The sequence below is a fragment of the Corvus brachyrhynchos genome, unplaced genomic scaffold (assembly GCF_000691975.1).
Source record: "Corvus brachyrhynchos isolate BGI_N302 unplaced genomic scaffold, ASM69197v1 scaffold302, whole genome shotgun sequence".
Taxonomy (NCBI): domain Eukaryota; kingdom Metazoa; phylum Chordata; class Aves; order Passeriformes; family Corvidae; genus Corvus; species Corvus brachyrhynchos.
The window spans coordinates 2,479,153-2,501,405 of record NW_008237244.1 but is presented as its reverse complement, the minus strand read 5'-3'; the positions used below and the strand labels follow the sequence as shown (position 1 = coordinate 2,501,405).

Sequence of the window (22,253 nt, the reverse complement as noted above, 5' to 3'; positions counted from 1 at the left end):
TGCCGTGGCGCTGCAAACAGGGCTCGGGCAGCGCCCAGCCCGCACCGCGCTCCCTGAGGGAGGACAGTCCCAAAGGAAATGCCTGAGAAGTAGAAATCTGAGGATACTTGTAGCCAGAAATGAAACTAAACACTCCGAGAATGTTAGTTTCTGCCTTGGCTCCAAGATGTAAGGAAAAGTCACGTTTCTGGTGGGGTCAGCAAAAGCTGTGTGCAAAGAAGGAATTCAGGCTCCTGTGTGAGGATTTCAGTGGGATTTAGGTATTTCACAACTGGAATCTGAAAACCATCCTGCCTAGCAAGTACCTTATCCTAGAACTGCATAAATCCCTCAGGATTTTTTGGCATGAAAGTTCACTAAAGATTACTGCTGCTTATTTCCAGACCAGCACTACTTTTAGCAGCTTGGCAAAAATCCCACTGGGATCAGTTGTACAAGATGTCATGTATGCAAGGCACATGAAGGGCTCCTCTGAGAAGCCTAATCCATCTTGGGACTTGGGAAGTGCCCAAATTGCACCAAGACCTTGCCATTCCCAGATAATTATCATTTGCGTCCCCTTTCACAGAGTAGTATATTCAGTTGTACTGCTCAGTTGTGAAAAAAAGTTTTATTTTAACTTGTACATGACTTTGGTGGAAACCATGGTTAAGTAAAAGCAGAACAAATGCACATGCTCAGGGACTGCAGCTTAAAGTCCCGGAATTGGTGAGTGTTAATAACGAACAAGCAGCAAATCTGTTACCATAGAGGCAGGGGAAATGGCTTCATCTAGAAACACATGATGTTTTGCACCCTCTACTCCAGATATGCATTCTCACTCCTGAGGATGCCTGTCCAAATACAATCACTGATCTAATTGCTAAATGCCAGAATAATGCTTCTTCAAATTGTCTCAATGGAGTATTGTTAGCTGTCTGATTAGCTTTTTAGGGTGGTTTGGATCAGGGTGGGGGGCAGGGGTGTCCCTTAAGGGGACTATAGTATTTCCAAAGACCTAAGAGATATGCTGAATAATAGTTATTCAAGATACACATTTCAGCCAAAAGTTTCATAGAGAGCATACTCAACAAAAGTAAAGAATAAAATATAAAGATTCAGACAAGTTAGCTATTGACAATTTAAATATCAGTATTCTGATGAAGTATTAACTATTCTTACATCCTCTATATGCAGATTCTATTCAATAAGACATGACAAACAGTAAGCTAACATCAAATTTCCTAGTGCTATGTATCAGGACATATTCTATTGTCACTATGAAATATTTCAAAGAGGTATACTTAATGCATATGTAAGAGAAATATGCATAACAGCCCATAAAATGCAAAGTTAAACTTTTTCAACAGGTAGAAGAATGGCACTCCATTGTATTATGAGCCTGGATTGTCTCATAACCAAACTACTTAATATGATTTTAAATGTTTAAGCTAATGTTCATTCCGCTCATTTTCCCCCGCCCCTCTTTCTTTCTGATGTAGGTATAAACATAGTCTGCAGTGTATAACTTTCTCCTAAACTTCCCTAATTGCTTGCAATTTTTGAAGAAAATACAACAGGAACATGATGAATGAGCTTTTTTTTTTTTTTTTTTTATTAGAAGTGGAAGCTACAAGGCAGCTCAGAAACAACTGAAATCTGGGAATGAGTCAATTAAGAAAAATAATACTTTAAAAGGTCCTTTTTCTATCCTTCTATCATCAGGTATATTTTGACATAAAATTCTTAGGTCTTTGTGCTGTTTCAATGTGCTTCAAAGATTACATTTAGGATTAAGCTCATCGAAAAATACACACTGTACTCTCTCATGGAGAATCTATTAGCGGTCATCATCACTTTTTCATTATCCTAGTTAACAACACACATTTAGGTCAAATACTTTGTGTGTGTGCATTTCAGTCCTGATTTTATATTGTCAGTTAAAAGTACACTAGCTAGTGAAGCTGAGATATAAAGATAAAGCTCATTTTCCTCCTTTTTCACATTTCTGTTTCCATGCTCTTATTTTATTTTAATTTTTATTATTATTTAGCTTAGCAGATCCGCAGGCCTACAGGGTGTTTCATAAGTATAGTCAAAGCCATGATCTATCCCAAAAAGCATCTTATCCTGTAGTAAAGATGAATGGCTAGACAGGATGGGGAAAAAGTTCTAAAAAAGGTGATACCTCTAAAATATCAGGCAAAAGAAAGCAAAAATACTAAAAGTAGGTTTAAAAGTGTTAGAAATTTTAGAAAATGGTAATCTATCAGAAGGCCATCACAGGCAGAGACTGCACTGGAAGGCAAGTGGAAGGAAAACATCAGTTGGTCCACTTCATACCTACTGGCATTTCCCTCATCTGTATTAATGAAGAACCATTTGGAGAGGTGAACTTTCAGTCAAGCCTTTAATCTGTCCTCCACAAATCTCTGACATTTATGCTTTCTGCCATTTATCAGGGTAAGGATTTCTAAGTATTCCCCAGGCAAAGCAGATCAAAACTGCTGAGACAACTTTGCCCTCAAAGAACCACATGTATAAGCTATGCCAGCTTGCTGGATGAGCAAGCCTCCTTGGGACTTGCTCAGGTAAAGACAAAATGTAAACTGGATTGCTTTATTAAATCCAAATGCACAGTTGTGTTTGTAGGTGCTAACCTGTGCTTGATTCCTGGCAGTGGTCATAGTGAAGTCATGAATTTTCATGTAATTTTCAAAAGGTAGCAAATACTAATAACAAAAATGCAGATACACCTCTAGAGAGATACTCAAGGGCAGCTATTGATTTTCCATAGAAACACTGCATCTCAGATATAAGGGGGCATTTCCTGCTATGACACCTTTAATACCTAAATATTTTTACAGAAATCTGACTTTAGTTGGATATAACTACTGTTTCTTTTTCAGATGATTACCACAGAGATTTTAGTTTTGCATCTGAAAGCTGCAGTCACATACACTGAAAACAGGTGCTAGGAAACCTATTTAAACATTGACTGCAGAAGTGCCAAAGTGGGAGTCAGATCATGAGAGGGAAGTACAAACCCAGTGTCAGATAGCTGGCCCTTAAATTATTCTGTTGGCAAAAGCACAGAGGCTGCCTGTGGTGATGGTAAGGCCTCTGAGTTGAATCTGATAGTCCCAGTTTACAGGCATGGTTTAATGCAATTCTATGGCTGTCAGAAAAAATTAGTGCAAACACCTGAGGAAACTGTTATTGGGAATATGAACAGTCAAAAGAATTTGAAAAGGAGAGAGAAAATATTCCTGAAGATAGTCTAGGTGAAGAGCAAAAAAGCAAGTGCTTAAAAATAAAATAGGATGGGTCAATAGCATCCTGGCCTGTATCAGGAATGGTGTGGCCAGCAGGACCAGGGCAGTGATTGTCCCTCTGTACTCGGCACTGCTGAGGGCACACCTCAAGTTCTGTGTCCAGTTCTGGGCCACTCACTACAAGAAGGACATTGAGGTGCTGGAGCTTGTCCAGAGAAGGGCACTGGAGCTGGGGAATGGTTTAGAGCACAAGTCCTGTGAGGGAGGAGCAGCTGAGGGAGCTGGGGGTGTTTAGCCTGGAGCAAAGGAGGCTCAGGGGAAACCTTATCACTCTCTATCTACAGCTACCTGAAAGGAGGTTGTAGTGAGTGGGGGTCCGTCTCTTTTCCCAGGTATCAGGTGATAGAACAAGAAGAAATGGCCTCAAGTTGTGACAGAGGAGTTTTAGATTGGCTATTAGGAAAAAATTCTTCACCAAAAGGATTGTCCAGCACTGGAACAAGCTACACAGGCAAGTGGTTGAGTCACTATCCCTGAATGTGTTTAAGGAACTTGTGACACTTAGAGACATGGTTTGGTGGTGGACTTCGCAGTGCCAGGTTAATGGTTGGACTCAATGATCTTAGTGGGCTTTTTCAACCTAAACCATTCTATGATTCCAGAAACAGTAAAGGAAGAAATGTAACCTAGCTTTGGGCTATCAACATTAAAAACCTTTAACTACTGGAGGAGAATCTCAGAGGGAAATCCAAAGAGCTTTACCTCTACAGAAGTCTTTATTCGGATAGTCACTGGAGAATACTTCTGGACTTGTCCATGTTGCCAATGGCCCAAGGATTCCTATAAAAATCTTATTCTATCAGGACAATGTAGGAGTGTCTTACCAGATTTATGTAGCATATCTTTCAGCTGAAACATAGATATAGATCAGAAGAAACTGTGACAGTTATTTCTCACAGAGATTTCACTGTCAGAGGATGTATCCAAAGTTTTGGCACTATGTACAAAAGATTGTATTGTTACTGTCTATTATCTGTTTTCCATGTAGATAAACTGGAGTCATGTTTGTAATACATTTTGGCTGTGCTAATTTAAGCTTTTCAAATTTATTACCACTTCCTACTTCTAGTTGCGCAAGTAAATTTCATTACTTCTTTTTTTTTTTTTGCAGTCACTCACAGCTTGGTTTATGTCAGGTCAGTTTCTTGATCATGGCTTAACAGGAATTCCAGTCCACCAAAGGTCCAATGCAAGAGGCATAATGAAGAAGCTTCAGCAGACAGGAATAGCATATGCCAATAACATCAGACACGTCCTTTAGCAGATCATCTCCTGGCAGTAGGTGTCAAATACCAACAAGAAACACTAAACGCATGCATGTCCGCCCTTCCTTGCTATCAAGCAGGTGTCGACAGCAGTCCCCAAAGCCAGGATTCCCCAGCTGAGTTATCCAAGTGAAATATTACTGATGCACCAAGTCTGGATAGCAGTAGAGCTGTTTGAGACAAAACATCTCACTGACCACCAGTTCCCACGTTTTTGTTACACTGCTGTGGTTGCTGTGGAGTTCTATAATGAAATAGATTGGGAGACTCATTGAGCAGAAAAAAAGAATCAGGAGGAAAAAAAGAAAAATATTTCATGTTCCTCCACTTCAAGAACACAGCAGTGTCTACTCAACAGGTGCTGAGAATTGTATGAGAATCCATAACTAATAGGTGCTCCTTAAGATATCAATAATGCTTCAGAAAAGCATCTAAAAATTACAGCCGTCTTCTTTTGTAGATATTTGACTTTCCTAACTACCTATTGCTCTGCTAGACTCCAGGAGTACCTAGTTAAAAAAATAAAGAACACTTTAAGTTACCAAATTCCCACCCCGTCTTCATTTAACAGACAAACAAAACCAGAACAAAACAAAACAAAACAAAAAAAAAAAAAAAGAAAAAGAAAAAGCTGTCATTCTGACATTGTTTAAAATATGTTACATGGGAATACTTAGTCTTTTCCAATTTGAGTTTAAAAAAGTTAATGTTTTCCCTTTCTTGTTTACTAAAGCCTTCAGAGCATCAATTAAGTATGAATAAAATCCATACGATGTTTTTCCTGTAATCATTTAAAAACCATGATAGAGGAGGCACTTTTACAGTATTCATACTTCATAAAACCATATTGGATTTTATTATCAAATATATTTTCTGTACTTGGGGAATAAAGTCCAGAGCTTGCAACTCCTGAAACTACCAATTCTCAAATGCTTCAACTGCAACACTTCCATGAAAGAGTTAGGTTTTGTACTCTAGACTGGCATGGAGACTGCTGGATAATCCAAGTCTCTGGCTGAGAGAGGAACTGAGCCAGGAGGCACTGTTCAGGCCAGTCTATAATTCCATGATCTTGCCTGGTTGCTGTAGGACCTGGCTGCGGGCCCAGCACAGCTTCACTTTGTAAAGGAGGCCCTGGAGAAATAATACCATCCGAACTGCTTCCCAGGATGCTCTCTCCTCTTGTAGATTTTGGTATGCAGCTCCCGGGGGCAAGAATTATAGCCACCAGTGCTTTAAGCCATGCAAAATATTTTGCATTTGTAACGTTGAGTCAGTGTGTATGGGTTAAAGAGAGAAGGAAAACTAGAGTTCTGTTCTGTAAGAAAAACCTTTGGTGCCCCCTTGTGATATTTTATCATCAGCATTTGAAGTTTAGGGCTATTTTCAGTGAGGAAAGCTGTTCAACATTAAGATGGTTTCACATTTAAGTAAGTTAATTGAGCAAGCTTTTCAAGAATTAGTTTGTTTTATTGGTATCTACTCCGTGTTATATGACATTCTCCCAGGACTACTTTATGCCAATTATTTAAGCCAAGGAAAAAGTCCAGAACAGGAACTTAAATAGTGTCCCAGTGAGCATTTCTGTTTGAAGCAGAAAACAGGATCCATCATACTTTCTCATATTATGCCTGTTTGGGATACAGAGTCTTGAACAACTTCAGAAACACTTCCAGCAGAAATGCTGAAAGGTAACTGCATCCCAGTAATAGTTTTTGTACATCATAATACAGTACACAAGGGAAAAAGGAAAATGAAGACTAAAATTGCAGTATTCACGGAGTGCTGCTTTTGTACAAATCTTTTCAAAAGAGGAAAGAATGTTTGCAACACAAGCAGAACTCATTTTTAAAAGCCGAAAAGGTTGCTATGGCCACAATCTCCATAGCATCTAGTCTATCAAAATGTGCACCAGGAAAATGTGATGTATTCATACCAGAGGTAAATTTCATTTTGTGTCCCAGTGGTCTACATATAGGCTGGGTACTGTGGTACTGAGTCCTGGCAGAACTTGTAGGAGATGTGTTCTTTAGACCCCTAATAATGTATTACACTCAATTCAGGACTTCAGGAACTTTAGTGTCTGCTCAGTGAACATGAGATAGGAGTCCTCCATTTAGGCACCAGCAGTACTTCAGGATGATAACATTGTTGCTGAAGTGGAAGACTGCTGCACAACTGCTGAGTAATTCAGCAATAATCTTGCAGCTCCAAACAGTAACTTTTACCAAGCTTTACTATGTTTTCTAGGGTACTACTGCTTCCCAACTAGCTGTCCCTCTTTTTCCAAAGCTACTGCCCTTCTACCACTTCAGCTGGTTCTAGTCATGACACAACAGCTAAGTTTAAGTAGTTTATGGAAATAGGTTTTTTACTATAAGTCCAGAGTGAAAAGCAAAGCTGAAATACGTGCACAGTTTCCACATCCCATTTGCCTACAGAGAGATTGAAGTACCTACAGAATTAAGACACAAGCACTGTGGCAGAATTGCTTTCAGAATGAGTATTAAAGCACAGAGTGGAAAAATTAGAGGGGCTTTTAACACTTGAACTCCAGTCTTCAAGTCAGAAATCTACTTTTATATGAAACTTTGAGTGTTCAACAGTGCTTATAAGTTCATTAAAAACGTCATGCCATCAATATTTTCAGCTGAAGAGTTGATTTCATTACTACTCATCCATTAGCACCCAGCTCAATAAGGTCGTACTAGCATTTAGGCTTCTGACAAGCTTGGGTAGGTTCTAACACTCTTCAGAAGCTTGTCAAAGAGAAAAAATGTGTTAAGTCTTTTTGTAATGGGTATTTCAACTAATCAGAGCTCAGAAAGTAAGAAAATGAAAACAAGCTTTGTTTTTGTTTAACTAAAAATAAACACATCATTCCCAGAAAGCAGTCAGGTTCTGCTGTGGCATCTGACAAGTGATAACAGAACCTGCTAGATATTTTGCATTGAAAAATTCCTGTAAGATTCAGTACAGACAAAAAATTTGCACCTGTAAAAATATAATCACATCAAATACTACATCATCACAAGACTCAAGAAGAGAAAGGAAAAAGCTTGAAGCTTAAAAGAACAAAGTACAAGGTTACACATTTAAGGTTCAGTAGAAATTAATAGCAAAAAATAAGGATCTTTTCAAAATTTGTGAGAAGAATGTGGGAGTACTACACCAAGCGACTGAACTGTGAACGTGCAGAAGACCTATAGAAGAAATATTCATCTTAGTATGCATTGGTCAAAGTATTTCTTATAGAGAAAAGACAGCCATATTATTCAAGGTCTTGAGGAGGTTTCACTTGGAATACTGGTTGAATTGACTCAAATAATAGATTCCAGTGGAAACAGTGAGGAGTTGTTAGACACATCTGTTGTGTCTCTGTGATTGTCTTAAAAGATGAGTCTGAATTCAGAGGATTTTTGTCAGTGAAAGAACAATCATAATATTGGGGAATAAAAGTCTAAGAGAAGGATCAGATATACAGAATAGCTATTTTAATAGCAATGCTAAAAAAAAGGCAACAGGTTAAGTGACTAGTAGAGCAATCTGAAATAGGTCAGCAACATGGTAATGGAACAGTATTCTAACCAGTTTTAAGATGGAACTTGAGGAGTTGACATAAGAGCTTGGCACTAGCGTCCAGGAGTCCCTTTCTAATCTAACTCTGCTGTATTTCTTCATGTGCCTATGAAAACAGAAGTAAAAGAAATTACTTCTTGTATTAAAATTAACCAGCAGGGCCTCAATTGCCTAAGGTGTTCCAAAGAATAACCAATATAAGGAACAGGAAAATGATCTGACGTATGTTGTTGAGCTCCTTAGTTTAATGAACAAATTTTTTTATCATTTTTGGCTAGTTACTGATAAAATGTACTAACATTCCCTAGCCTATAAACAATTCCAAAGATTTATAACCATTTTTTGCCTAAGCTCTTCCATACTTGTCACCAAGGAAAGAATGATCAGAGACTTAAGTAATTTCAATTTCCTTCTCACAAACCACTTGAGGTTTATGGTTGCTGCTCCAAAAAAAAGATTTATGAAGTAAAATTCTTGCAGCAACATCTGTCAGCAGCAAAAGGTTACTTCCAATAATTCTATTTTAGAATTTAAGCCCACAGTTCTGGCTTAAACCATCATGGTCAGAAAACTGAATTCATTCCCTGGGCATTTGTAGGCAATGTCACTCCTCCCACTATAGATCATGTCTGTCTGAAGGGAAATCAGGATTGCAAAAATAAAGTTTTCAGCAGTCCTATACTAACACAAATATTATCTTGAACATTATCCCCATGTTCCAGAATGAAAGACAATTCACTCCTCCCTTTCCAAAAAATCTGTTGTCAGTTGTAAGAAGAAATCTTGAGCTGGAGAATAACCATGGGCAAGATATTTTAGAATACTCTTGATCATTGTAACTTCTACTCCACGAGTACTTTTTCATTCTTCTTATCTGTGCTAGCACATGACCTCAGGTCTCCAAGAATTAATTCAGCCCAGTAGAAAAAGAAAGATAGTAGATGTGAATCCCTAGATTCCCTGATACTTGAAAGCTGTTTTCTGATTGGTTTTTTTGTTGGAAGAGAGGTGGGGTGGGGGTCATTGCAGGGGTTTAGGAGTGGTGTTTGTGTGCTGGGGTAGTGTGTTGGCTGTTTGTTTTCTTATGAAAAACTTATGTCCTCCTTTGCTGTTTCATTTAAGTCCAGACTCATGCTTCGTGATGTGTGATGGAGACTAATTGAGAGATATGGTATAGAGAAAAAAGCATACTAACAGGGACTCTTTATTTCCACTCTCCTACCACAAATACTTAATTTCTGTCAATAAAGCAATCATATAATGAAAGAATTTTTATTCCTTTCACCCAAACTATTAGAGACTATTAGATAGCTATCATATACCTTGTGTTCTATTAGATATACTTAGTGTGTAGGTAAAGAATAACATCACTATTTTATTTCTCCCTTGGATCAGGGCATAAAGCTAATTTTATTTTAAAAGAAATCTTAAAAAAAAAAAAAAAAAAAAAAAAAAAAAAAAAATCACTGTCATGGAGTATATTTACCCAGAGATGAGAAGTCTAGCTTTCTCACTTCCCTCACCTCTGGTAGAGCAGTAACAACCACAAAGAACACATTTCACCCAGACACCAGAGCATAGATTACATTTGTAATCACTAGATTACCTTTGTGATAGACCCAATTGAGCAAGAGACATGTGATTCAAGAAGATATTTTTGTGAGAGAGATTGAGAAGGAAAAAAAAACCAAGAAACTTCTAAATATGCCAAAAGAAGAGAAAAATGTTTAAAATTGTGAAATAGGATCTAAGTATTTTTTTACTTTCAAGCTACTCCTTGTTGAATGGATACTGTAGGCATCAAAGATACTACCTTTAAAAACAAACAATGCCTGTACCAGAACCAATTTACTCTATCCTCCCTGAATTGTTCTGATATTAGCAAAAGATAACACAGCTCTTTACCAAATTTTCTCAAATGGAAAAGATACTTAACTGGTTCTTGAACTGAGTTTTCCACTCAAAGGTGCACCTATTTCAGTAACACTTTCAGAGCTATTGAATCCCATGTATTTCTGGATTGGGCTGCAACATTCCACATCAGAAGGCGAGCTAGATACTCTCACTGCCTATCATAACTTGCCCATAAATTTCAAGAATGCATTTAAAGCTTTTTTTTAATTGAGACATTTTAGAGATACTGGCATTTAGGTAATATGCAGGGATGACAATGGCAGTCTGAAGTGTTATGACATGTAGTACTTAATCTGCATTGCATTTACTACCATCCCCTACTTTATTTGGTAATTCAACAGTTAGAAACAAAACTAGTCCAAATTATTATGAAGATAAATGACATATATTCAGATTCTTGTGTAATGTAACTTCCTGTCTAGAAAGCTCTTCATTTTAATCTTTAATAGAAAGTATTAAACATTTCTAAAATTGTATACTTACTTATTATATACTTAAGGAATAAAGAACAAATCCAATGGTTCTTTGGACCTAACTAACTTTTAAGTAGACCTTGAACACCTAAAGTTCTAAACAATTAGAGAAATGCAAATATTAAACAAATCAAGTCATTTAACCATTGTCCCACTTGCAGTCTCCTCCTCTGTAATGAATTCCATTCTTCCTAATCCAGACCTATATGCACATATACTCTATATTCCCTAGCTTGCCCCCAAACCCTTCGCCTCAATTGTTCCCTTAGAACAGACAGAGCAGTCTTCAAGTTGCTATCAGTCTAACCTAAGAACAAGGCAAAGGCTCAGCAAACACAGATAAGTATGGAATTAAAGTGTTGATACTTATATTCATGCAATAAACATGGCATCTTCTGGCAGATATACTGGGTTGACTCCTTCTTTAATGATAAGGTTTGGTTAATAGAGTTAGTGTTAAAACTTCTATACCATTTTGTTAACCATGTTGTCTCTCCTCCTTCCAAATACTATGTAAAACTACTATGCCAAAAATCAAGAATGGTAAAAGTACTAACCAAATTACAGATCACAACAGTTATAGATGAGAAATAAGAAGTGATGTCTCTAGAACATCCTGAAGTGTATTATCCTGGTCCACTGGGCTTAAACATCCACACATTGCGTAAAAAGAAATAAAGAAGAAAAAAATCTTAGATGCTACTTAAAATTTTTAGACACTAAAAATAAAGGGATGTGTGAATAAATATTAAAAGAGGCAAATGCAAAGCTTATGGTTTACTTGAAAGCTCGTTTTTGGTTGTTTTTTTTTTTTTTATCAGATTTTTTAAAATAGCTCAGTGTTGAGGCTTACCTACAAATACACAGTAAAATAACAACATCAAAAATATAACACAAAAGACAACATCAGAGGGAAAGTGGGGAATAAACACCAGCTGACAAGTGTTCTGCAAGATGCTTGTGACAAATGAACTTTTTGAAAGGACAAGTAGGACAGTATCAATTGTAGAAGTCAATTGATATTATATCTTCATAGAAGTACTGTGTCCATTTCTGTCACCTGTATTTCAAGCTGTTTGTAATTGCTAGGATACAAACCAAAACCACAAAAATTGTTTGAGGTCCAAGAGACAGACTGAGTTAGTTTTCTATAACAGATCAGCATATTTAGTTCAAGAGCAAAATACGTGAATTCCCTTAAAGCTAGAGATAGCGAAAGAGGGATTTCCAGCTGTAGATAATCCTTTAGCTCAAGTAGAAGTGTGAAGGTGATCTGGTATCTGTGAGCTGAAGTCAAGTTAAGCACAAAGGTAAATTCACAACAGCAAAGGTGATGCCACAGCATTTTTAGATATGTGAATATATACAGTATTACCTGACATTTTCAAAATGAAAACTTTGTAAAACTCAGTACAACAGAATATCCACAAAGCATCAGTTTAGTTTATAAATTACTATTCTATTGAATTCTGTTACAGAGGCTAAGAGAACAACAGATTAATTATTCCAGTAAAAAATTCAAACAACTAATATATTGGTTTTGACATATCAACATTCATATAAATTGATGTATTTTTTGCAAATGTACATACTGCCTCACTTTGAGACATTTTAAAAACAGTTATTGTAATTTAAAGTGAATAAATAAATCCGATTTCAAAGACTTTTTTAGAAATAATTTTAATTTGTCTTTAAGACGAATCACATTTTTAAACATCTATGAGGTACTGTAAGCTAAATACTGAAGACTACATTTAAGACACTTTATTTAAAAATTAAGATGTTAGTAAGTTCCTACCTACTACACAACAGGTAAAACAAGACATAAAATATTTTTAAATGTTCATTTTTTAAAAAACAAAAATATACTATGTTAATTAAGATATATACATGAGAGGTTATCTTGGTAAGTCAGCAAGAACAAATGGGATGATACTTTCAAAATGTATACCTTTAGGAAGAATAGGAACAAGATGAGGAATTTAGGGGGAGGGGACAAGGAACTAAGTGTAAGGAGTTACATGCCTTACAAATTTAGAGTCTTTTTAAATTTCTTTTGCTTTGGGCACTTCCTGGTGGAGCATCTTTTTTATTCTTCCGTTTTGCAGATAAACTATTGCACTCTTTTGACCCATGGAATGCATGCAGACATAAAATACAGAACTCAAATGCACATGCTTCTCTGCTACATAGCCCCCTTTTCTTTACCAGTTGATATTTAGCAGGATATTGACATCTTGGACAGGGTTTTAGAGCTTCATCTGTGAACAGAGTTTTAGCAACCTGTAGCAAGAGGAGAGAGAGAAGAGCTATTAAGTCTTGTAAATGAAAACTTTCTAAAAACTGAAATGAAGCATTTCTTAGATACTTACTTTCATGTATTCTTCCTGCCTACTAGCTGAGTGGGGAACAGAACTGCATCTCCTAGGTGTAAGTGCAGTGTATGAAGGCGGTGTCTGTAAAATAGGAGTTCTGGCTTGAGCTTGAACAGGCCTTAGAGCAGATCTATTGAGAATATTAAGTCTTGTAGCAGCATCTTCAGCCTTCAATAAATATTCCTGTTAATTTATAATTATAAAAAAAAAAGGGGGAGCAAATGAGGATTTTATTTCATTTGGGATTTGCAGCTGGATTTTACTTGATTGGGTTTTTCCCTCTGCAACAACACATAAGAAAGGAAAACTATATATACTGCAAGTATTTACTATTAAATGATTATCTTTAGCAAGGGTTCAAGAGAGAAATCATTAAAAACCAAGTCCCATGAGGAGGATAAAAAGCCAACTGTCTTTTAGCACACTCTACTGGTGCTCATGTTTCTAAACTAGGACATCTCAATAGCAAGTGGGCATGTATCATGTGGAAGACCTGAAAAAAATATACTGCTACTAATACGCTTGATTTTCAAGATGCCCCTTAAAAAACCTTCTATATATCCTTCTGATGTTCACCAATACACTGTGACACAAGCAGACCTGAAAACAATCAGGAAGTAGTCTAGAGCAGGCCCTACAGCACTGCAGACTAGAGTAAAATGGACGATGAGGAACAGCATGGCACAATGGCATGAGCAGAACTTAAAATCTAAAGCTGGAATTAGTCAAGGAAGAGATCCTACAGGATTCTCAAGACAGGGCAGGAGGGTAAGTAAGAGTCTTACATGGTTGAAAGACTAGTAGTCCAACTGCAGACAACTGAAAAGCAGTAAGAGCCATTACATTCTCCTGTTAGAATCTGTCACCTACTCATTTTGGAACTGTCTCAGTCAAGTCACCCTTCTGTAGCTTTACAAGATATTTCATCTTCTTTCACACTTGAAAAAAACCCCACCTTTGAGAACCACCTTACCCGAGCTGCTTCTTTCAGCTGTTTTGTGTACAACTTTCTCCTCTTATTTGCACTTCTGTCTTGTACAATGATTTCACGCCAGCTTTTGCTTACTTTCCAAATGCTGGAACAAATAAAAAATTTATCCACTCTCAAAATTTCCCAGGTAGTGCAGAAGTCATTATAGCAAGACTACCTGGTAAAGATTTTTGCATGGTTTCATATACTCTTGGTCATTTTACAGACTGCTGCTATAGACTATTGCATAATTTTGCTATGAAACACCGATCTCGTACTTTACGTATCACTGTATAAGAATAACAGAAGAGTCTAGAGAACAACAGCAACCTAAATAGCACAGCATATCTTTGACTTAAAAAATAGTTTCTTCCTCCATGTAAGCCACTTACCAAGATTGTTTCTAGTCACATTAGTGTTAAGAGTTCTGAAAACATCTGTGCCCTTATACTTTCATCTATTCGCCCATTCCCTTTGTAACTAACAACAAATAAATCAAGAGCGTTGTGTGAAATGTAACAGTTCCTATTGATTAGGAATTAATCTAGAATACTGCCCATGAATCAAAATTCTTTGAGCATCTTTGTGCTTAGAAATAACTGAGGAAATAAAATACACAAGAAAAATAATAAAAAACTTGTTTTGAGTGCTATGCAGTACTGGGAACTTGTAATGAGAATAAATTACTTTCTAGGCTTAAAGGAATTTTTAATATACTTTAAAATTTACAAGTACTGTGATTTAGTTTTGAGTTTACTAATTTTCTGTGTTTCTTTAGCTTTTTAATTCCCCAATTTATTTTTAGATCTACACAGAAGGACCTACTTAATTAACAGGGAGAAAACTTTTCAATTTTCTCAGAAACAAACAAATTTTATTGATAACACCTAGTATTCCAGAAGTTATTCTAACTCATTTGCAGAAGCACGTCTTTTTCCCTTTTGTGTGAAGCAATAGTACTTACCTGCATAGACTTTCCACTGTCAAAGCATCTAAAACTATAGCAAGAACATGTTTTAAATTTCTATCTTTTAATTCTGTTAAAATATCTAATTTTTCAAGGCCCATTTTCTTGCCAATAAGTCCAGGAAGAACATGATCTAATGCAAATATTTCTGTTCCATCAATATTCTCTGAGATTTGCTGTTGGTACAATCTTTGTCTTTGCAAGCAAATTTCATGAACTATTTTCAGAGCTGGAGTTCTTGAGAGATCACCATGACTTACAACCAGGTCTCCACTAGGGTGTTCTTTTAGAACTAACTCATGATCTTCACTGACAAAGTTCCTTTCTTTTGTTAATATATGCATTGAAGTAGGACTGCCATGATTATCTTCTGTCTCTGACTGAGAGCCTAGTTCCCGAAGAGTGGATAACCTTCTGACTCGTTCAAGTTTTCTTGTCTTTCTTTTACTGTCTAAAGTTTTGGATTCTTCTTTGTGCTTTTGGAAGAGCTCCTGGAAAGATCCCTCATAATCAGACAATGAGTCTCCTGATTTGTCCAAAGGAAGTGAATTATATCCACTATCCTCAGGTGTAGAAAGATCTGGGTAATTTGCTGCCTTAACAGGGGGAGAGTTTATGTCACATAGTCCAAAGTTCAAGTTCTCTACAGGACTGGTGATACAAGTCATGAATTTACCCTCACTGGCCTCAGGTAACACATTGTAAGTAGGAGTCCTAAGCATCCCATCATTAACACTCATAAGAACATTTTCATTTAATTTGTTAGTATTACTAACAGTGACACCCTTACATGGAATTGGAGATAAATGTTCTGATTCTAACAATACGGGGTCCTTACACTGGGACTCATCTAACGTAGAAGTCCTTTGTTGTGAGAAGGAAAGCCTCCGTTTTGGAGAATCAGGATTAGAGTCCTCAGGTTCTGAAGTGCTAGTTGTCAGAGGTTTGTAACTTTTATCTTTTGGAGAATTTGCAGCAGTTTGTGAAAGCTTTTCTTCAGAGCTCAAAACACAAGAGAATATTTTTTTCCTGATGCTTCCTGAAGAATTAGGTTGTCTTTGACAGGATCCTACAGTTGTGCCAGCTTCAACAGTCTTGGGTAGAAGCAGCCTCCTGCGTAGTGAGGAGCCTTTTCTACTTGATTTAGGAGTTTCAAAGAAATCTGCACTTCTATTTGCTTCTCTTTCTTCTGATAAGGACATAGAATTCAATTCTTTTTCAATAGATGGTGACCTGGGAAAGAAGGCATTTGGATGAATGTGTTCAGAATGCTCTTGTAGCAATGATACACTTCTTACACTTGGTGCTTCTTCACATTCTGCATCAGGATCTTTTACTGACTTGTTGCTTCTGCTGTCCAGAAATGCTGAAGTGCAACATGTTTCTTTAAAATTTGGGTATTTAAAATTGCTGCTGGAAGGTGTTAATCTATTTCTTCTAAGAATATTGAACCTCGCTGGCTTACTGTCTGACATCTTCTGCTTGACACTTTGACTTTGTAAATGAAGATACCACCGTTGTTTCTGAAACAGACAAAAGCAGTCACCAAAAGCCCCTCAGATTAGTGAGGAAACCTTGTGTAAGTCTATCAAGATAGCAGTCATGACAAAAGTATTTTCATTAGCCTCAGTAGAAACAGTGCTTATACACAAACACAAAAGTAGATTGTTAGAATGAGTGATTAAAATGCATATTATACTGTGAAGCAAATCAAATATACATCCATTTAGCTAATTGACCTGGCAGTCCTCATCTGTGGAAAAACACTTCAAATAAGCAACACAGCAACTAGAGGCTCATTGGTGCTGAAATTGGCAACAAAACTCCCCATCATTCCAGTAGGGGCAAGATTTTTATTAGCACTGTGTAGAAATGCAGAAGCTCTGGTAAGTAAGCGAGTTTAGACAAAATGCATTTTCTCCTTAAGTAAAATGGGAGGATTAATCATGAAGTCACAAGTCTACAAGTCTCCCTATTATTTAGATCCCTAGACTCCCCAGAGGGAATTAATTTGACCTCTAGTTACAAAATGAAAAGTGCTCTTTTATCTGCCTTAACATTTAAATGCTATTTTGTAAAGAAGCTCTCTGCTTTTGCTCATCTCTGTGGGTAAACCGAGTGTTCTGAAGGCTTACATTTTAAAGAAAATGACTGACTATAAACACACTTACCAGGTCCATAGCATTTAAGAGCTACAGTGTATTTTCCTAGAAAAGTTAGAAGTGGCTGATGCACATCCTTAAATAAAAGATGTGTGGAACCAGGCTTACTTTTGCCATTCGTACACTGCAGAGTTACTCCACCCTAACCATAGTGACATTGGGTCACTGCTTTCTATGCACAATAACTGTACAAAAGATGTTACGAGTAATGCAGCAAGAGGGCTATTCTCACAGCCCTCTACCAGGTAGCCCTCACTACCAAAGTAGTTCATATCAAGGTTGCAAGTCTCAGCAGTTTGTATCAGCACCTTTTACTGGGGTATGTTACTGGCCTCTAAAACTGATATTCTGGAACATAAAGCCTAGAAATAGCAACTGAACTTTCAAAACAGACAGAAGTAGGAATCTTTAAAGGAGGCTTAAACACCAAATACTAAGACATTGCTAATATCCCAAAAGTCCTGTCTTAATCTAGCCCTAAGCCACTAAATACAAGCAGTGGGAACCCAAACTGCCTGAGGTGAGGCAGAACAATTCTTTGATGATCTTGGGTCATTAATTAGCATTTTTTGACCCATACAGAAGGCACTTTTTAAGATTATTGCAATATAAAAAAAATGTTTTATTTTCTACTGTAAGAAGACAGCAACACAAGAAGTTCAAAAGGAAAAGGATATTAAACAGCAGAATGACACCTTGGCTTAAAGGCATACACAATCTTGCTAATATCAGTATGAAATGAAACAGACTTAAACAGATAAAATCCATACATATAACTGAGAAAAGCTCTTCCAGGAAAGACAGGTACATGAAAATTATTGCAAGACAACAACAAACTCTGAAGTCTGGCATGCTTCCTTTCCTTCTCCCCTTTACTTCTACAAGTTCCTAACTTTCCCATTTGTTTTCTGTCTCTGCTTTTTTCCTTATTCCCTGTTTTAAACAATGAAATAAGTGACAGCACAAATATGAAACACAAGGGCATAGCTTTAAGCTGGTGTTTAATGAATAGAGATTACTTCTTTGCTATTGCAGTACCAACTCCAAATAGCATTTAAGGTTTCATCTGCATCACTTCTCCATGTTTTAGTAGATCTGTAAGTACTGGTATCCCCCCGCGGTTGATCCTGGGCCCACTACGGTTCAACTTATCCATCAGTGACTTGGATGAAGGGGCAGATGCCTCCTTAGCAAGTTCACTGATGGCACAAAGCCGGGAGGAGCAGCCAATATCCCAGAGACCTGTGCAGCCCTTCAGAAGGGCCTAGACCAGTTGGAGAGATGGGCAAAGAAGAACCATCTGAAACTCAACAAAAGCAAACGCAGATCCTGCACCTGGGGAGGAATAACCCCAGGCACCAGTACAGGATGTGGGCCAACCTGCTGGGAAGCAGCTCTGCAGAGAAGGATCTGGGGGTCCTGGTAGACAATGAAGTGTCCACGAGCCAGCAGTGTGCCCTTGTGGCCAAGGGTATCCTGTGGTTCATTAGGAAGAGCATTGCCAGCAGGTCAAGGGAGGTGATCCTGACCCCCTACTCAGCCCTGGAGTGCTGTGTCCAGTTGAGAGCTTTCCAATTCAAGAAAGACAAGGAAATACTGGAGAGAGTCCCATAGAACTATGGAGATGATTAGGGGACTGGAACACCTCAGTTATGAGGAAAGGCTGAGGAAGCTGGGCCTGCTTAGCCTGGAGAAGGGGAGACTGAGAGAGGATCTTATCAATATCTATCAGTATCTGAAAGAAGAGTGTCAAGAGGATGGAGCCAGGCTCTTCCTGGTGGTGCCAAGTGATAGGACAAGAGGCAATGGACAGAAACTGGTGCAAAGTTCCATCTGAACATGAGAAAAAAGTTCTTCACTGTGAGGGTGACAAAACACTGAAACAGGCTCCCCAGAGAGTTCATGGGGTCTTCTTCTCTGGAGATATTCAAAAGCCACTTGAACACAGCACTGAGTAATGTGCTCTGAGAACCCTGCTCAAGCAGGAAAGTTGGACTCCAGTGGTCTCTTCCAATCTTACACATTCTGTGATTCCATGGTTTTAGGCAATAGGCTGAAAAGGCTTTATCATGAACCAGAAAATAACTTTTTCCTATATTTTTAAATCTCTATGCAGCACAATTATTCATGCTATAAGCAAAGGACCACATGACTGTAGCTTTTCTTTCTGTAAGAAGAGGAAGACCTATAAGAAACCGGTCATAAAAAGAGGGCATTATCTTCATGTACTCTACAAGAAGAATAGAAGCTTCATTTTTATGCTGAATTTTGGAGAACTGCAGTTAGTTAGCAAATGTTGCCAGTAAATATTACTTCCAAAAATGTTGATAGACAGATTTAAACTGAATGCTAGAGACACCTGTTCAAAACCTCAACCCCCCCAAAAAAACCAAACCCACATACCCACACTTGCCTTTAAAAGTATTAACCTTTCTCCTAAACACAGTCAAACTAACCACACACTTAATAAAAGCCCAAAGGCTTCCAGGCTTAGGAAATTAATAATCAGGGAGCGTGCTGAAGAAACAACAAAAGGAAAACCTCATGCTTGGAGTTTCATTCTCAGGCATTCTATGGGACAACAGAGAACTGAAAATAGAAAAATTAAATATTTCGGTATAAAATAAGCAAACCTGTGTTTCAAGTAACATAAAAATCACGGTGAAACAAGATTTTGCAGCTACAAGGGAGGTCAGAATAGCAGAGTTAAAGCAATGTCGGTAACTCAAGTAAAAGCCAAACATAATGCTGTACAGAGGCCAGCGTCCGGCAGGGGGAGCGTGTGAGCTCACTGCATTGATTTGGATATTAGAAAATATGACAGGATAAATAAAATTGCCATTGACACTAAGTGAACAATGTCCATCCATTAAGCTTCATTTCACTTCTTTTCTATACCTCTCCATTAATTCATACTTTTTAATACTTATTTTTACTTTACCCTCTACACTTGTGAGATCCCTCTGGGAGTATTGCCTTCAGCCCTGAGGCCCCCAAAATAAGAAAGGCATGGACATGTTGGAGCAAGTCCAGAAGAGGAACATGAAAATAATCAGAGGGCTGGAGCATCTCTGTTCTGAAGACAGTCTGAGACAGAGGGGGTTGCTCAGCCTGGAGAAGAGAAGGCTTCAGGGAACATAATTGTAGCCTTTCAGTACCCAGTGGGGGCCATCAAGAAAGCTAGAGAGGAACTTTTTACAGGAGCATTTAGTGATAAGACCAGGCATAAGGGCTTTAAAGTGAAAGAAGGTAAGTTAGGTTAGATGTTAGGAAGAAATTCTTCACTATGAGGGCAATGAGACACTGAAACAGGTTACTCAGAAAAGTTGTGGAAACTCCATCACTGGCAGTGTTCAAGGTCACCTTGCATGTGGCTCAGAACAACCTGGTCTAGTAGAACATGCCCCTGCCCATGGGAGGGGCTTGGAACTAGATGATCTTTAATATGCCTTACAACCTGAACCATTCCATGATTTACAGCAAACCCCAGAATACACCTCAAGCTTGTATATGCTTTTTTCCCCCAAAATGTACTACCTGTACGAATTAAGATTTAATTTAACACAAGGTCTCATTTTACAAATACAGAAGGAAAAGCCTTTCAGAGGTGCTGAACATCCCTCATAATAGAGCAAGATTCTACTTATATTCATAAGAGATGCCTAATAAAACCTCTTATAACAACTGCTTTTTATAAGCATTTCTTTTTTATCAAGAGAAAAGTTTCATCTACTAAATTTGATACATAACACCACACCTTTTTCATTTGGGGATTTTTAATTAGTTTCTGAAAGTTTTTTTAACCTTGTCTTAGATGTCGGGAAGAAAAGGCTGGTCACACTACTAGTCAGTTACAGAGGAAGCAACAAAATCCATATCTACTAAGTGTAGATTTATGTGCTCTATGCATTTCACGTATCTAATATTAATTTTGCAGTTCTCAAATTAGTTTACAAATCAGCTGCAAACTTTCTGGGAGTTTACTGGACAAAATAATTCATATTCAGAGACCCAAACTAAATTTAGGACAGCTTGATAAATTTAGACAAGGAATAATTTCTAACAAGTTTAGTCTTACCAAGCACCCTAAAGAGGTAAGAATGTTGGTTATTAGAAGGCAATGTAGATGGTGCCTCCAATGTAGACATAAGTTCTAGGAAGAGTCACACCTATTCCTAGTAATTTACATTCCTCAGTAATCCACACTGAACACATACGTATTGAACAAGACGGTTTTTGCCTTTTTTTAAATCACTGTTCACCACTGCTAACAAAACAAATAAAGACAAAGTTTTGGTGATACAGAAGTATTTTCTCTGCTATGTAAACAGATATGGCATCTGCAGAAAAACAGATTCTGCTCTTTGACCCCAAAGTAATTGATACCTTCAAAAGTAATAATACTGAATCTGACATAGCCAAGTCCTACCCACATGATGTGGTCACTTACCCTAATTTGTGAAGCAAATCAAGATCTTCCCGTGCAAAGGTGCTGTATTCAAAGTACTGCTTACCCCTAGTGATAACCTGAAGTGAGAAAGGATGTGGAGAGGAAAGAGAGAGGTTCAAGAGAAACACTACCCGTCAGAGGCAGTTCTCAGTCCACATATATGTGTTAACTGCAATGCCTAATTACCCAGCGATGGTGATAATTGAGGTGTAGCTGAGGACCAGCACCCGAGGGTCTCTCAGCCACCTGGGATGCCGGACACGAGCAAAGCAACCTCTTCACCCCCTCGTCTAGCAAATCGGTGGGCACAGGAGCAGAGCCTGGAGGCCGCCCTACAGCGGGTGCAGCTGAGGCGGCGGCGGGGCTCCCCGAGCAGGGCTGAGGGCTAGAAGCAGGAGTGAAGGCGGGCTGGAGTGACCTCAGCAGCTCTCGCCGCTCGGTCCTAGGCCCGTTGCCCTTGGCGAGGAGCCGCTTCACCTCTCCCCACCCACACCGGCCCCTCGCGTGCCGCCGACGCCGCTTTCCCTCGCTCGGGTTTGAACTACCCGCCCTCACCAACCGCTGCCTCCCCGCCCCCTCCGCGCTCGGCCCCGGCCGGGAGCCTGAGGATACCGGGAGTGCCCAGCCCGCTCCTCAGGGACGCCAGGGAGCACTTGGCGAGGTTCGCCCCGCTCCTCACGCTTTATACTTCAGCCCCGCGGCCCCCGCCGCACCCAGCCCACTGTTAAGCGCCCCTGAGTCGTTCCTGCCCCTGCTCTGCTTCTCCTCAGGCACCCAGTGAGGG

General features: G+C 38.4%; 1 protein-coding gene across 1 annotated transcript; it reads right to left on the bottom strand.

The window, feature by feature from the left end:
- Positions 1-12,282: 12,282 nt before the first annotated feature.
- Positions 12,283-21,588, bottom strand: FBXO43 (F-box protein 43). Its single transcript, XM_008630686.2, has 5 exons — positions 21,470-21,588; positions 14,855-16,380; positions 13,894-13,996; positions 12,918-13,103; positions 12,283-12,828 (listed from the first exon to the last, which is right to left on the bottom strand). The coding sequence occupies exons 2-5, from the start codon at positions 16,330-16,332 to the stop codon at positions 12,580-12,582; spliced, it is 2,016 nt and encodes a 671-aa protein (XP_008628908.1). The 5' UTR covers positions 16,333-16,380; positions 21,470-21,588; the 3' UTR covers positions 12,283-12,579.
- Between the last annotated feature and the right edge of the window lie 665 nt (positions 21,589-22,253).

What these genes read in the sequence shown, in the direction of transcription:
- FBXO43 (XM_008630686.2), bottom strand. Translation starts at nt 16,332, where the DNA reads ATGTCAGACAGTAAGCCAGCGAGGTTCAATATTCTTAGAAGAAATAGA. An exon ending in ACAGTGGAAAGTCTATGCAG is followed by an intron (nt 13,997 to 14,854) that starts GTAAGTACTATT and finishes TATTTGTTCCAG; the next exon opens with CATTTGGAAAGTAAGCAAAA. An exon ending in AGCTGAAAGAAGCAGCTCGG is followed by an intron (nt 13,104 to 13,893) that starts GTAAGGTGGTTC and finishes ATAAATTAACAG; the next exon opens with GAATATTTATTGAAGGCTGA.